Below are 16,043 nucleotides of genomic sequence, written 5' to 3' on the forward strand. Positions count from 1 at the left end.
TCCTCTGCACATGGGCAAATGATCGCAAGCCGCGAGGACAGCGGCTCTCCCTCAAAGGCGACAGTTAGAAGCCCGCGAATGGGCGGAGCGGTGGTTGCGGAGACCAACGAATCAGCGAGCGGTAGCCTCATCGACAACAGGGGGAGTTCCGCCAATAAGAGCGCGGCGGCGGTTTAAAGAGCGTTGCTGAGTGGGCGGGCGAAGGTTTGAATTCAAATAGCTTCGGAGACTGTTGGAGGAACGCGGAGGGTAGGCGGCCGAGGCCTCCGGAGTGCGCAGGAATCGTGAGGTATTCGGCCTGCCTGCGTCTGGTTTCGGGGTGTCGTTAAGGAAAGTGGTTACGACCTTGAGCTGTGGCACTCGTGAGTAAAGGCGGAAGGCGCATCCCAGGGAGCCGTAGCGCTTCTGGTAAAAATTGTGAGCTCATAAATGTCTCTGGGGTGGGATAGGTGCCCAGCATGAAGGAAACGTCTAGAAAGCCCCGTTTTCTCTGCGTAGAATGAGAGGGAGTGTCGCATAGTGGTTAGGCTGTCTGATCCCAATTGAGGAGGCCTCAGTGCTTGGTTGCATGCACCGTAAAAACACTGAAAGCACATCTTTTTCCCTTCTCCAAGTTTCCTGGGAACTGGTTTGTTAAGGGTGCTGGGAATTGTAGCTCTGGGAGATGTAAACTGCAGCTCCCAGGTTTTTTGGGGGGTGGGGTGCAATGTACTTAAAAAACCATAGTTTGAAGCAGTGCTTTTTTCCCTAGAAAAAGAGGTGCTGGTATTGCATACCCACAAGTACCCCCTGAAAAAAAAGCACTGGTTTGGAGGTACCCCAAGGATCAACTGTAATCTTCAATTTTTATTTGTTACATGTTACAAGGTTGAGTTTCATCAGAACAAAGAAACAAGGTTGTGTGGCATGGGTTGTGAGGTAGTTTTGAAGAGTTAAAGAATAAAGGGGCTTATAAAATGTATGGGGGTAACACTATGTAAAGAGGCCCAAGGACTGCCATAAAGCTGTAGGTTTTCCAAATGTTTGAGCACATTTTTCAACTTGCCCTACTCCTAGGAAAAAGCAAAGCTGCACTTCACTCTCAAGATACATGCATATATAGTCCTAGTAGGCAGAGATCCTTCCAGTTGTGGGGATAACCCAGTTTTATTTACTATTTATAGTTTATTAGTGTTTGCATTACAGTCATACCTCATGTTACATTTCTTCAGGTTGTGTCCCGCGGCGACCTGGAAGTACCAGAAAGGGTTACTTCCGGGTTTTGCCGCATGCGCAGACACGCAAAATGACATGCGCAGAAGCGGCGAATCAGAACCCGTGCATGCACAGACGCACCACAGCGGGTTGTGTTCTTTTCATGTTGCAAACGGGCCTCTGGAACGGATCCCGTTCGCAACCAGAGGTACCACTGTATTTCAATAAAGTTATTTTTCTCCTTTCTCACATCCATAAAACACAACCCCATCATTTCTGCTGGATAAGCAGAAACAAACCAGCTACACTTTGACTCATTTACCTACTTGGGCTTCACCCTCTGGGACAACCTGCATATTGTAATAGCCAATAATTCACCTCTGTGGAAAGCATTGAGAACTTCTTCCAAATCAAGTTTATCAGTATACCATAGCTTGTTTACTCCTTCAGATCTTAAAACGGAAAAGCCTTCTGGGCAGTGATAAAATCTTCAGGCATTTCCAAATATCGGGTAGTATGAGCTGCATCAGGGAATTCTAGTGTGTCCTTATTTGCTTCTATTAAGCTGCCTAAATATTATCAAGAAGTGGGATTAATGTTTTGGGGGCCTCACTGCTTTGACAGGCATAGAATTGTATATTTTATCAAAATGTCAAGCTCACTGGTTTTAGAATCATTGGCGCCTAGATTATAGAAGTGAGAGCTTTAAATAACTTGAATTTCCTGTTTTACACAAGTTGAATAACTGAATTTCATTTTCTCCAGGCAATAATGGACAAAGCTTGTAAAGAGAATCTGAATTCTAATTCAGCTCATAATGGCAAGGTAAAGTGATCTTCAGATACTGAGCATAGTACCGTATTTTTCGCCCTATAGGACGCACTTTTCTCCCTCCAAAAATGAAGGGGAAATGTGGGTGCGTCCTATGGGGCGAATACAGGCTTTCGCTGAAGCCTGGAGAGTGAGAGGCTCTCGCTATCCAGGCTTCAGGAAGCTGTGCACAACCCTCCGGAGCCTGGCGCCAAGCGGTGCTGGCCTCCGGAAGGTCGCGCAGAGCTGCCTGCGCTCCCGGGCTCCACACAGCTCTGCGCAACCCTCCGGAGCCTGGCGCCAAGCCGCACCGGCCTCGCAGAGCTGCCTGCATTTCGAAGCCTCTTCAGCGTGCCCGGGCTTCGCACAGCTGTCCGCAAGCCTGGGGAGACCGGCGCGGCTCCCTAGGCTTGCGGATAGCAGGCTGTTCTGGGGTCGGGGGAAGCTCAGGCTTCCCCCGTGCCAGCCCCGTGCCTGGGGGGGAAATAATTTTTTTTCTTTATTCCCCCCCCCCCCAAAAAAAACCCTAGGTGCGTCCTGTGGGGCGAAAAATACGGAAAAATCTTGGCTATGTTAATCAGAGCTACAGTTCTTACTGGATTATTTCTGTATGTGACCAAAACTGATATTTGATAGTGCTGGAGTGAATAATTAACATGTGGAGTAATGTTCCCCATCTATTTAAGGGAAGTCTAGATGAATGCTTGCATAAATGCGGTTTTCTGTTATGTCCAAACTTGGGACTCTGTAGCCGCAAATGAAATGTTTTAAATGTGTTGTAAAGTGCATTATACAAATGTGACACTAGATGATGAGAGTGAGCTATGCCAAATTCAATGTATTTTTCAAAACTTTTTTTAAAAAGCATTTTCACAGCGTTTTTATGTGTTTAGATTCCCCCTTGGGAAGCTATGGTTTTTTCTCATTGGTCAGTTCAGACAAACTAGGATGCAATATCTCTTAGCTTGCTATGCGTGATATTTACTGTTGTTGTTTTTTAAAAATCAGGCAGCTATTGTGGATGGTGCAAGACGGGTTCCTGTGACCCAGAACCAGACACCTGGAATTGAAGTCCAACAGCAGCGTGTTCTGACTCCTTTAAATGTTGCTCAGCGGGTGCCTATTCAGCCTCAGGCACAGAAACCTACTGTTGCCAGTGCAAAACGTCCCAAACAGTTAACTCAGCATCAACCAACACTTCTTGTTCAACCAACATCTAGGAGTCTAGGTCCAAGTAAAGCCACTGAAACGTCTCGGCAGCCCTCTGTTTCTGGTAAATAGCGCTGTTCAAATGTGTCCACCTCTGTAACAAATGTGTTGGTTGCTATTCTGTATAAACTTCATACTAAAATGGTTACAAAGTCAAGAAGTTGCTTGGTGGCTTAGGGCCTTAGAAATTCATAAGAGAAACCAAATTACTGCAAGAAAAAAAACTTTGCATAATGACCTGAGTAGCAACTTGGGCTTGGATGCTAACAAGGTATCTGAACAGAAGGGTTCCTTTTGTTCATGGATGACACTGAGATGCTGATTAATATTTGTTACCTGCCTTTCACCTTAAGGTCCCAAGGTGGGTTACATTTAAAGATAATATAATGCAATAAAACAGTCCCACCCCAAAATGATATGCCATATATACATAACAAACCAGATGGTACTTCAACTGTCAAAGGTCAAAAAGGGGTAAGCCTTCAGTGTGTACATAAATCTGTAAAGAGATATTGCCTGATGCACCTCTATAGACCATCAGCTCCCCGCATTTCCAAAGGCAATGGCACCATATAAGATGAGCTTCTTTTGCAAATTGTCATGTCCTAATTGGCACATAGATGCTCTTGAAGTTACTGGGACCCAAATCATGTATAGCATTAATATCAAGGCAAGTACCTTGAATTAGGCTCAGAAAATTAGGTCTCTGATAGGAAACAAGAATTCAATTGTAATATGTACAGGCAACTCCTGTTTTGTGTACATGCAGGCCGTTTTCAAATCTGGAAGAGGGGGTGATGGGGGTGGGGTAGGCTTATGTGCCCTCTGCCGGCATGCACTATGACCCAGAACAGAACAGTTGTCCAAAACGAGGGTTGCCTGTATTACATTTTGCACTGGGGCCCTATTCTCAGTTCCTAGAATGCCCAGCTGGCAGCTAATATGTGGATGTCTCATACAAAACAACCCTTTCACTTGTATAATTAATCCAGGGAAGGCCAATTCATGGCATGATCCTTAACATTCCAGAGCAGGTTTTCAAGGGACCCAAATGGCTCCAGAGAGAAGCAAGAAATTTTTGAATGTCTCCTGGTGTTCAATAGCTGGAGTGTAATGCAAATAGGAACCTGCTCTTGGGGCAGGGCTGTCTTTAGCATATGCGCTGCTGGGGTGCAAAGATCTGCCCAGAGCCCCCAAATTTAGTTTAGCCCCCAAACTGACCCGTCCCTTAGGCGAAAGAAGGGAGAGAGATGCTTGCATTGCAGCCACAGGAGGTGCCTCCAGATGGCTCCTTTCTTCCATACCTCGGCTCTGCCTCTGGTGAAGACCCTTCTTCCTCCGTCCCAGAAGAATCACTATATTTAACATGCTGGAAATAAACTAACCTCTTCTCTCACACACACCGCACCTTAAATCCCGGGAAGCCGGACAGCGTTGACTCACCACCCACCTTTGCTGCTGGCACCCTCATCGCTCTGGTTAAACTTGAAGAGGAAATTGAAATCGAACTTGGGCTCTTCCTTGTCCAGGCTGATCATGGCTTGGGAGGGAGACACAGATCAAGCGAGCAGAGTTTCCCCGCAGGAAACGGGAGGTGGTGGGCACTCCTGACTCTTTCCCTTGGAAGCTTTTAAGCAGAGCAAACTTGGATGGCTTGAGTTGAGATTCCTTGTGGTCAGTGGCACCTTTGACACGACTAATCTCATGCCGCCTCCCTGCTGCTGGCGCAAGATCAGTCATGTCAAAGGTGCCACTGACTTTGCTGCTGCATAGCAGCACCCCTTGCACCCCTAGGTAAAGACGGCCCTGCCTTGGGGTAATTCCCAGTAGAAGCTTAGGCTCCAGTTCATTGAGATGGTGGCATGGAGTGTTACTTAGTCAGTGGTGTAAATGACCTAGATACACTCTACAGAAAGCATCTGCAGTCATTTGTATTGCAGGTGGGAGGACTTGGAAACAGTCCAAAAGCCACTTACTGGTCTTGAGCTAGGAGCTTTTGTGTGAGCTTCACTAGCTTCTGGGGGGGGGGGGTACATATGTGGCAAGTAAGTAAGATTGCTACCCAAGCTGCTTATATTCAGAATATTGATTGGTCTGCATGGTTTTCAGGTGAAGATAAATAGTTTATTTTGTGTGCTGGATATAAAGCACGAAGTTTACCTTCTGAGGAGGACATTTTAAAACACAAATTGTTAGAGAGTAGTGTCACTTCATAAAGTCTGAGTGTATTGAACTTTTCTACATGCAGGAAAAAAAGCTGAACCAGGTGTATCAAATCAGAAGAAAGAGGCAAAAGGGGTGTCAAATTCAAACAGTGAGACCAAAAAGTAAGTTGTATACTTAATTTACTTCCATACATTATTTTTTTTGTAGGAAGATGAAAAACAAATCTGTTGTTGTTATTCATGATTACTTCTTTTTGCAGCTTTTGGCAAATCTCTTATCACGTAGTAAAAGATTAAAAAATATTAGTCTAAATTGGTTTCTAAGCTTGCTTCCTTTTCCCAGTCTTACTGATGGTCTCTCAGATAATTAAAATGGGATGCTTTGAGCAAATGTACAACATTTTAGTAAAATATCCTTAAAGAAGAATTAAAAGCTGGATATATTTTCATATAACCTCTAATCGCTTCAGCTTATCGGTCTTAATCAAAGTTTATGTTGTGTTTGAAGTGCATTCTGAAATGCACAGTTGTACTCAAATCTGGATTGCATCCAGTGCCAGCATGAGCACAAGATTTCATGGGCAAGTAGAATCCCTCCTCTCTGCTGTGGCCTTCTGCCCCGCTACCCTAAAGCCTCTTCTGGGGGTTGGGGGGGGATGCTTGTGAAAGGTCAGGAACATGAGGAGTGAGGAATTGGGCATGGGAGGAGATTCTCACACAAGCTGCCCTATCTGACACCCCAGGACTTTCTTGAGGATCCCCTAATCCCCATATTCCTTTCAGGGTGCAGAGTATTTCCCTTGTGCAAGCATCTTTTCTATGGCTTTGGATACAGCTCTATGGAGTTGAATGTAGGAATACAGGGATTTATAGGCCTATTAGACTAACCTCTGTTCGTTAAACTGGTAAGAAAGTATAGGCAGAGTGCCGATAAATCATTGAAGACGGAGGCGTGATTAATCCACACTTCAGTTGTTGAGAAAAGTCCTGTCTCAGAAACCTTGGAATTCTGAAACAACATTAACCAATATGCTAATTTGAACTAGCAGTAATTCCAGACTGAGTAAAGAAGGGGAAATGCATGCTGACTAACCCTGCATTCTTGCAAAACACAGATGGTGATTTCAAACAGCCTCAACTGTAAGATGTCGATGAAAACTGCAGGAAGACGGAAATGTGATTTGTGAATTGCATTACCACCATTTGACTTTAAATCTTAACCAGTGCACTTAAATTGCAGTTTTGTCTTTCATGCACAGGCAGAGATGCAAGAGTGATTTATAGTGCATATTTTAAATCTTGGAACTGAGTGTTTGAAATGGTGTTTGGCACAATAATGGTCAATAATGGCCTAGATGCTCTTGTCCCATTTTGCTTACTGCACTGGAGAAATGTACAGTAAAATGGCTAAATTACGGTACATATAATAAGGAAGCATTAAGTACTGCACCTTATGCCCTGAAGGACAGAAAATAAACCTACCTACGCTGAATAATCATAGAATTGTGGTGTTGGAAGGGATCCTGAGAATCATCTAGTCTAATCCCCTGCAATGCAGAAATTGCAGTTGTCCCATATGGGTATCTAACCTGAAATCTTGACGTCAGCACCACACTCAGAACCTGGTAAGATTTGAGGAACTTGGTCATGGAGCCTAGCTTGATGAAAATGTCAGCTGGGTATAGTGGCACAGATAAAGCCACACTGATGTGAATGAAGTTGTTGGTTTTCAAAAAAAAAAAAGTGACTTGAGTTGGGGACACATGGACAAAGACTCATACAACTTTGCATGCTGTAAAAAGTGGGTAGATAAACACTAGATATATATATATATACTTCCTCAAACAAATAGCTTGCACAATACAGAGGTAAGCAAAAATACTGGAAACAAAACAAACTTTTGTTTTTTTTAAAAAAATGATATTTATTGAGAATTTTAAGATTACAAAGAAAAAAGAAGGAAAAAACGAGAAAGAGAAAAAGAAAGAAAAGAAGTGGATAAAAGTAACTACTAAACAATACAAATCAGTAAAAACCAAAGTCAAAAACAAAGCACAATACATCAAAAGCAAAAATAAACAAAAAATTTAAAAACAGATCCAATATTCCCAAATCCTTAACTGTCATTACCTTATTTCATCGACCTCCTCACACCTCCCTTTTTTGTATTCTAGTTGTTAATTATCTCAGCAAATCCTTTCCATCTTTCATAATGCTCTGTCATTAAATTACCTTAATCTATTTTAACCTTATCTTACCATAAAAAACCCTAAAACTTAAATCTTATTTATACCAAATTCTCTTAACCGTAACATATTCTTACATGATTCTTTTTAACATGTCTGCTAAAGCCAAATAATTTCATTCCAACATTTTTCTAATACTCATTAATTTTATGAAACTTTTCTAAATAATTTTTTAAAACTTTCTTCCAATCGTCATCCATCGTCTCTTCTTCCTGGTTTCGGGTTTTGTCAGTCCTTTCTATCCCCTCCATCTAGTCCATCAACCTGGTAACCTTATGTCCGAGGCTCTTAAGTCTCTTCCATGTCCCTTCCACAGGTCTTCTTCATATTTATACCTGTACTTTACTTTGTCTTCTGCTCCTTTCACTCGGGGAGACTCCAGCTTGACAATATTTTTGTCCCTTCTCGACAAGTCAGCCCCCTTTCCATAGTCAACGCTGAAATCCATGTGGTATTTAAAGGCATGTTTCAAGGTCCCTCCAAAGTTGAAGGCCCCCACCACTCGGAGCTCCCCCCGGCCCAAAGCCAGACTTGGGTCAAAACATCCCTGCATAGGGGGGTCTATCCAGCCCCCCATCTCCAAACCAAACTGGACTCCATCTCTCCAAATCTGACTTTTTACAGGTTCGTTCGTCGAATCCAACAACTCATATTCCTGCTGGGCCACAGTTCCCTCCATCTCTGCCTCCCGAGGTCCAGCAACAACCTCCTCCCTCATCTGATCTGTCAAAGCACATTCCTGGATTAATTCCTGAGTGGGTTCTATATAGGTACCCACTGCCTGTCCAAAATTTCCGATCGCAACAGTCATCAAATCCATCTTCTCATGTAACTGTTCCAATAAAGCAAAAGGCAAGCACCAGAGCCTCCGAGTACATTCTTGTTCAAGGTCAAAGTCTGGTCCCACGATCTTAATCTATTGCAGCTGCAAAGCTCCCCAGTTCGGTTTTAATAACAGTTTCACAAGCTCCCTCTAGGGGAAACAATTTCTATTTTTATCCATCTCTTTTTTATTGGAGGTCTTTAAGCAGAGGCTTGACAACCATATGTCAGATCTAGCAACAAAGTTTCCTTTTTCGGATATTTTGTCAATATTTTGTTCCTTTTAAATGCGAAGGGGAACAATGGAATCAATATGTTTCTCTTCTTTTAACTATCTGTCAAAAACGTTTGTCCATAGTCAATGAACTTCCCCAAAACGTCTGACCTGACACCCCGCTCCCAGGTTCAAGACGGTGGAAAATTGCTTTTCTTCACTCTCTCTTCTGCAGGTTTAAACAGTCTAAAAAAAGTTCCCCCCTCTTCTCCTGCTTCCAAGGGGGGTTCAGTAATTTTAAATGATGAAAATTTGATCCTTTACAGACGACTTTCTAAACTCTAGCTTGCCGTGTCTTTGCTTCAATCTATCTACAAAAGCGGAAGGCAGACTTCCTGTTTAGACCTTCCCGCTTCAGTGCCAAATTAAAAAAAGTTTCTTAATCCAATTTTCCGTTCTACTCACAGGCAGTTGTTTAAAATCCAGTTGTCCACAGGAAAAAGTCAGCGCTCTCCAAACAGCAATGCGGCTTCACTCCGTGAAAGAAGCAGTCGATTCAAAGCACCGCGCCACTCACCCCACGTCGCTCTGGATCCCCGAAACCGGGTTTCCCCGCGAGTGGGGGGGGGGCGCAAAGGTGCCAGCCGAATCCCACGTCCACAGGCTTCTCCCGCCTGTGGTTTTTAATGGGTCTCCGCCTCGCCGTGGCGGTTCAGACCCTGTTTTCCACGGAGCGGATTCCTCCCGATCGGAGGAAATCCGCCATTGCCAGAGGCGCCAACCCGGAAGTCACAAAACAAACTTTTGCATGTTATGTTACTGAATGCCTTGTAATTGCCAGCAAGTTTACTATTTTGGGACAGGACCATATGCATGAAAGTAACTTCTCACTTCAGAGAGGCAGCTGTATTACCTTGCAACAACCTAAATAATAGCTTTATTTTCTAGAAAACAGTGGTCTCTTGATGACTTTGAAATTGGTCGTCCTCTGGGAAAAGGAAAATTTGGAAATGTATATCTGGCTCGTGAAAAGGAGAGCAAATTCATCTTGGCGCTGAAGGTCTTATTTAAAACACAGCTGGAAAAAGCAGGTGTTGAACATCAACTGCGGCGAGAAGTAGAAATACAGTCTCATCTTCGGTAAGATTGATTTTAAATGGCTGTTTTGAATGCGTTTCTATGTTTGCTATCTTAAGCAGGTTTTTATTTTTAGAAGCATTCCACATTTGTGTTTGTGTGTGTACACACACACACACACATATATATATATACACACATACACACAATGCTATATCATAAAAATCAATCCAGCTTACAAGAATATATAATAAAAGCAAGTAGAAATTTAGAGGCAATCAACTCCAGAGGAGGGCAACCAAAATGGTCAAAGGCCTGGAAACGATGCCTTATGAGGAACGGCTAAGGGAGCTGGGCATGTTTAGCCTGGAGAAGAGGAGGGTAAGGGGTGATATGATAGCCATGTTCAAATATATAAAAGGATGTCACATAGAGGAGGGAGAAAGGTTGTTTTCTGCTGCTCCAGAGAAGCGGACATGGAGCAATGGATCCAAACTACAAGAAAGAAGATTCCACCTAAACATTAGGAAGAACTTCCTGACAGTAAGAGCTGTTCGACAGTGGAATTTGCTGCCAAGGAGTGTGGTGGAGTCTCCTTCTTTGGAGGTCTTTAAGCAGAGGCTTGACAACCATATGTCAGGAGTGCTCTGATGGTGTTTCCTGCTTGACAGGGGGTTGGACTCGATGGCCCTTGTGGTCTCTTCCAACTCTATGATTCTATGAACTTATGAAAAGATGTTTTCTTAATTGCATGCATATGCCTGGCAGCACCGAAAAGTTTTAAGCAGGTGTTAAAAGTTTGAAACAGGTGCCTGCTGAATCTCTATTGGCAGAATTTTCCATAGGACTAGGCTGATGACACTAAAGGGTCTATTTCATGCTGATGTCAAATGAACTTTATCCTACTCGGGGAATGACCAAAGACACTCCTGTCGTTGCTCCCAGTGATCAAACTCTGATTTAGGCAGCCCCTAAGGTATCCTGAATATAAGTTCTTCAGGTTTGTGTAAATAAAAGGACATTGAGCCAAGCTCAGCAGATAGGCGCCCAGTGTAGATGTTTTATAAAATGGTATCACATTTTATTTGCAGCGTGCCCCCATTAGCAATCTGGGTGTCACATTCTATGTACAGCCCCACATAGAGTACACTGCAGTAATCCAGCATTAAAGTTACTAACACTTGGGCGACACTGATCAGACTATCCTCATCAAAGAATGGCCATAGCTGGCAAACCAGACAAAGCTGGTAAAGAACACTCCTAGCCACAGTGGCTCTAACTAACTTGGTGGTGGTTACAGAATTTCTCAAATGATACTTTTATTTATTTAGCAAATTGTAGGAGATTGAGGGAGGCATGGAGAATTATGTGCACATCATTTACAAATGAAGCCATCATTATTAAAGATGCATATACTTACTTGTAGGCATCCAAATATTCTCCGACTTTATGGCTACTTCCATGATGCAACAAGAGTCTACCTAATCCTGGAACATGCACCACGTGGAGAAGTGTACAAAGAACTCCAAAGGCTTACTAAATTTGATGAGGAACGGACTGCTAATGTATGTTGACCTTGTGAGGATATTTTTTTCAGAGCTGTGTATGTGACCACATTTGAAGCTAAAACTGCAATTTTAGGACCAAACTCTTCCTTAGAGAAGGGCATGAAAGGGTAGATTCTTCTTTCACTGACTTGAGCCAGGGTTATACTAAACAGCTTTGTTTCGCTGGTCCAAAAGTGGGAAACAATATCAGTATAAATGGGTAGAGTAAGGTATGTTTCCTCAGTTTTGTGGAGTTGAGAAGTTCATAGCTTTTCCAGTAAAAAAGGTAAAGGACCCTTGACAGTTAAGTCCAGTCGCAGACGACTCTGGGGTTGCGGCGCTCATTCGCTTTACAGGCCGAGGGAGCCGGCGTTTGTCCACAGAGAGTTTTTCTGGGTCATGTGGCCAGCAGGATTAAGCCGCTTCTGGCACAACGGAACACCGAAACTAGAGCAGAGCACGGAAACACCATTTACCTTCCCGCCAGAGCAGTACCTATTTATCTTTTGGGCGTGTTTTCGAACTGCTAGGTTGGCTTTTCCAGTAAAGAATATCCCAAAATAGGACAGGAGGGATTTTACTGGAATAAATAGGACATTTATATGTGTCAGTCTTTGGCAAGGCTACATGGCGGATTGCATGATACAGGACAGTGCTTGGTGTGCATGCAGATGAAGCCTATGGAATTGGGGCAAGATTGGTTGGGGCAGGCGTGTCTATTATTGTAGTGGCCTGAATATAAGCGTCACTTTCCCCCCAAATTCCGATTGTGAAAAGTTAGTGCTGCTTATATTCACAACCCGCCCTGTGCATAGTCCCCCATCCTCTCCCCCAAGGCCGGGGAAGGGAGAGAGCAAGGAAGGGGAAAGGCTGTTGGCAATGCAGCCCGGCCCCACCCCCCAGTATGCAGCCAGGAGCAGTGAGGAATAGAGCGGCTTATATTAGGGTATTTTTTTCTCCCCCCCCCCCTCTAATTTTAAAGGTGTGACTTATATTTGGGCCAATACGGTATTAAAAGTAGCTTCTTATGAAGAAGAAGCTATGTTGAGAGCTATACTAATCCAGCTTGGTGTCTAATGTTTTGAGTTCTTTGTACTTGGCTGTGGGAAAGAGAGTCTTGAATTAGGTGTGTCTAAAGGTTTTTGTCCCATATTAAGGACTTGTTTGCATCAGTGATGCAGCATGTTATTGATACACTGAGAAACATTTTCTACCATTTTACCCATGCATTTTAGGCATTTGCATAGCTTGAACAATGCTTAGATTGAACTCCTTATATTTGTAATCTTCATTTTTGTCCTACAGTATATCACTGAACTGGCAGATGCGTTATCATATTGCCACTCGAAAAGAGTAATTCATAGAGACATAAAGCCTGAAAACTTGCTGCTGGGATCAAATGGAGAGCTAAAGATTGCTGACTTTGGATGGTCTGTGCATGCTCCATCCTCTAGGTAAGCGAATCATAGAGCTGGAAGGGACCAGAGGATAATCTAGACCTACCCACTACAATGCAGGAATCTTTCGCCCAATGTGGGGCTCAAATCCACAATCCTGAGATTAATCTGAGTCTCATGCTTTACTGACCTGCGTTTCTGAGAGCTGAAGAAGCTTGGTACTATGGAGACAGACAACAGAATCAGAACTTGGCTAAGAGGAAATTGTTTTGTTTCTGTAGGCACTAAGCTTTGTGAAAATAACTTAGCATTAGTCTCTGATTATAAGAATTGAGTTTAGGGAAACTACTGTTAGTTGAGAATGTTACTTAGATTACAAGGGTATCAAGCAAGTGTTGATTAGATTACAAGGGTATCAAGCATCCCTAGAAGGGATGCTCTTCTTCAAGTTTGATTATCAACCATGTCTTCCTCCAGTATACTATATACTACTATTCATGGACAAAGTGCTTTACAAAGTGTTAAATCATGAATGCAGATCTAGATGAGTGCGTGGGGAAATATCTTAATAGTTGTGTGTGACAACTTTCAGTTGTTAGTCTGTGCATCATTTTTGTTTTCTAGGAGGTCAACTCTGTGTGGTACCCTTGACTACTTACCACCTGAAATGATTGAAGGGAGAACACATGATGAAAAAGTTGATCTATGGAGCCTTGGTGTCTTGTGTTACGAATTCCTAGTAGGAAAGCCTCCTTTTGAGGCAGACACATACCAGGAAACATACAGAGCCATTTCAAAGGTAAGTTGAATTATAATGCTGCTTGATTTAGAATCTGAGCATTTCATGGTATAGGAATTAACTCTCAACTAGCTGTTATGGAACTTGTACTTTCCAGGTTTGGGGCCTAATATCATTGACTTTAGTTCAGGAGTTTTCAATTAAAGAACTAGAATTTCTGATTTTTAAATGTGTTGTCTTAGTATTTTTTTGTATTCTGGTAAATCCAGGTTGTCCTCCCCAACAGGTTCAGTTGCAAGATTTGAGGTGCAATCCTCTGGCACACTTACCTGCTCAATTTGCGTTTCCCATTTGCAGTCCACTGTGGAAAAGCAGCCTAGGACAGACAGGCTTGAACAATTTCTCTGAGCTAGTTCAAAAATAGAAGTATGGGATAACACTAGTTAAATAGAACCCACAGTGACGCAGAAAGAGACTGCTAAGCAAAAAGGCAAGAGAAAAACCATGATTACTAATGTATAGTGAGGGGGGGGGAAGAGTCTAATGGTTATACTTAATAGTTCATGCACCTTGAATGCATGCTTTCATAGAAACATGTCTAATGATGACTATTTCTTTGGTTTAAAGGTAGAGTACAAATTTCCTCCATTTGTAACAGAGGGTGCTCAGAATCTGATTTCAAAGCTGCTGAAGCACAATCCATTCCACAGGCTGCCACTGGAGGAGGTGCTCAAACATCCATGGATTATTGCAAGCTCTACAAAAACTCCCAAGTATAAAGTTGCTGAAACTACCACTGCTAAGAATATCCAGTCATAGCACGTAGTTCCCAGGAACAAAGTAGTTCCGATGAGATCTGTGGTAATCCAGCCAATATAGGCTGGTTGGACTCAAAAGGCAGAGCTTATCGCATTGTAAGCTCTGATCATGAACCTTACAAATCAGGTCATAAAGCAGTTTGTCAATATCTAACTTACTTGAAGTCCTCTTTGCACATGCCACTCTGAGGCATAGCTGGTTGAGGATCGTCTCATGTTCATGGCTGGCATTTCCCTTTTGGCCCCTTTTTGATAGCATCATGAAACTGAGCCATGGATTATTGTGCAATATGAAGCAGTTTATGAAGCAGCATGTCCTCACAAGATAACATCCGAAACACATGTGCAATGAATGGAATCCATCTTTGAGTGTAACTGTATTGTTTAGTTGTTCTTTTCCTTTAAGTTTTAAATAAAGATTTTTATAACAAGACTTCTTCTTTATGCTACCAAAATGGTCGGTTTAGTGGTCATTCTAAGCACCCACACATTCTGATTGGTGTACCAAATCTGCCAATAATACAACTATGCTTACTGGCTAGCAAAGATCCATTACAAAATGCAATCTGACACTGATTCTGCGTACCTTACTTGAAGTTGCCTTTGAATACTTTAATCTGTTCTGGATTTTTTACATCTGCCTATGCCAGGGCAGGGAACCTTTCTGGCCTAACAGGCCAGATCCTTATTGGTTCCCAGCCCCATGGGCTGATCCACCTGTCAATCACCTGGCATTCTCCACTAGGAACTCGCTTGTAAGTCAACCCAGTTGTATCTCTATGTATCCCACATCTGACATCACATGAGGTGTGGGGCAGGTGGGCATTTGGGAAAATTGGCCTCATGCCAACTTGGGAATAGTGTTGGGCCTGCAAGGTGGATTTTCCCTATTCCTGACTTAACAGTAACTTGAAGAATGTACTGCTTAAATGTCCAGGTGGAATAAATACTAGTTGAACTAGTCTTGAAAATCAAGACAGAACTAGTGTTCTTGATTATTAAAACCGTATTAGAGGGGGAAGAGAGACTTCTTTAAAGCTACAGGGTTAAACATCTTTACTTAAGTGGTGCAAATAATAAAACTTATTGTTGGGATTATTTGAATATGGTTTCATAAATTTACAGTGGTACCTCGGGTTACAGACACTTTGAGTTACGAAAATTGTGTGCCAGCCTCCGGGAGGCCCCATTATCAAAAGCACACCTCAGGTTAAGAATGGACTTCTGGAACGAATTAAGTTCTTAACCCAAAGTACCACTGTAATTGGAAGTGATTTGGATTTATTTCTGCAAGGACTTAAATTTGGGGATGAACTTGTTAACTGATTTTTAGCCTAAATTTTAAAATATTAAAGAGGCAGATGCATTGCAGAAATGAAGGCATTTGATTTTTTAAATTGTCATTAGCAACAAGTTTCATATCTCACTGAGGCATTCCTACAATGCCGTGTGCAAGGATGTGAGGCTATTATAAAAGGTATGAGTTGAAACATTTGTGGGTCCTGTGTCTGGTTTGTTTCATATGGGCCTGGAAAACAACAAATGAATATGGCAATTCTTGGTCGATTTCTGTAGTGTTTGGGTCCACTAGAATGGCCTGCCAACAAATCTGACTTTTCAGTGCCTCAACTGCTGTAGATTAGCAGCATATCCAGGACAGACAAAAGCAGTTCCTCATGCAACAGAGAACTAATCACGGATTTTGCTACCATATAATGTGATGGCTGTTAAAAGGGTGACAAATTGATGGAGGATAAATTTATCATTGACTATTACTAGTGATGGCAATATAGAATATTAGACTT

The 16,043-nt window shown here is 42.6% G+C and overlaps 1 protein-coding gene across 5 annotated transcripts; it reads left to right on the forward strand.

Annotated features, from left to right (window-relative positions):
- Nucleotides 1–194: 194 nt before the first annotated feature.
- On the forward strand, nucleotides 195–14,671 carry AURKA (aurora kinase A). Of its 5 annotated transcripts, none has more exons than XM_081011424.1 (9): nucleotides 195–289; nucleotides 1,960–2,019; nucleotides 3,013–3,277; nucleotides 5,462–5,540; nucleotides 9,609–9,800; nucleotides 11,164–11,302; nucleotides 12,590–12,738; nucleotides 13,306–13,480; nucleotides 14,048–14,671. In XM_081011424.1, exons 2-9 carry the CDS (start codon nucleotides 1,966–1,968, stop codon nucleotides 14,237–14,239), a joined length of 1,245 nt encoding a protein of 414 aa, XP_080867550.1. In that variant the 5' UTR covers nucleotides 195–289; nucleotides 1,960–1,965; the 3' UTR covers nucleotides 14,240–14,671. The 5 variants fall into 5 exon arrangements, with proteins under 5 accessions (XP_080867550.1, XP_080867551.1, XP_080867549.1 ...); XM_081011425.1 differs by lacking the exon at nucleotides 14,048–14,671 and adding an exon at nucleotides 13,707–14,022 and having other exon boundaries at nucleotides 229–408; XM_081011423.1 differs by having other exon boundaries at nucleotides 231–362.
- Nucleotides 14,672–16,043: the final 1,372 nt, after the last annotated feature.

This window comes from Podarcis pityusensis (genome assembly GCF_964106645.2).
Source record: "Podarcis pityusensis genome assembly, chromosome: 6".
Classification (NCBI taxonomy): domain Eukaryota; kingdom Metazoa; phylum Chordata; class Lepidosauria; order Squamata; family Lacertidae; genus Podarcis; species Podarcis pityusensis.

What these genes read in the sequence shown, in the direction of transcription:
- AURKA (XM_081011424.1), top strand. Translation starts at nt 1,966, where the DNA reads ATGGACAAAGCTTGTAAAGAGAATCTGAATTCTAATTCAGCTCATAAT. An exon ending in TCGGCAGCCCTCTGTTTCTG is followed by an intron (nt 3,278 to 5,461) that starts GTAAATAGCGCT and finishes TTCTACATGCAG; the next exon opens with GAAAAAAAGCTGAACCAGGT. An exon ending in ATGAGGAACGGACTGCTAAT is followed by an intron (nt 11,303 to 12,589) that starts GTATGTTGACCT and finishes TTTGTCCTACAG; the next exon opens with TATATCACTGAACTGGCAGA.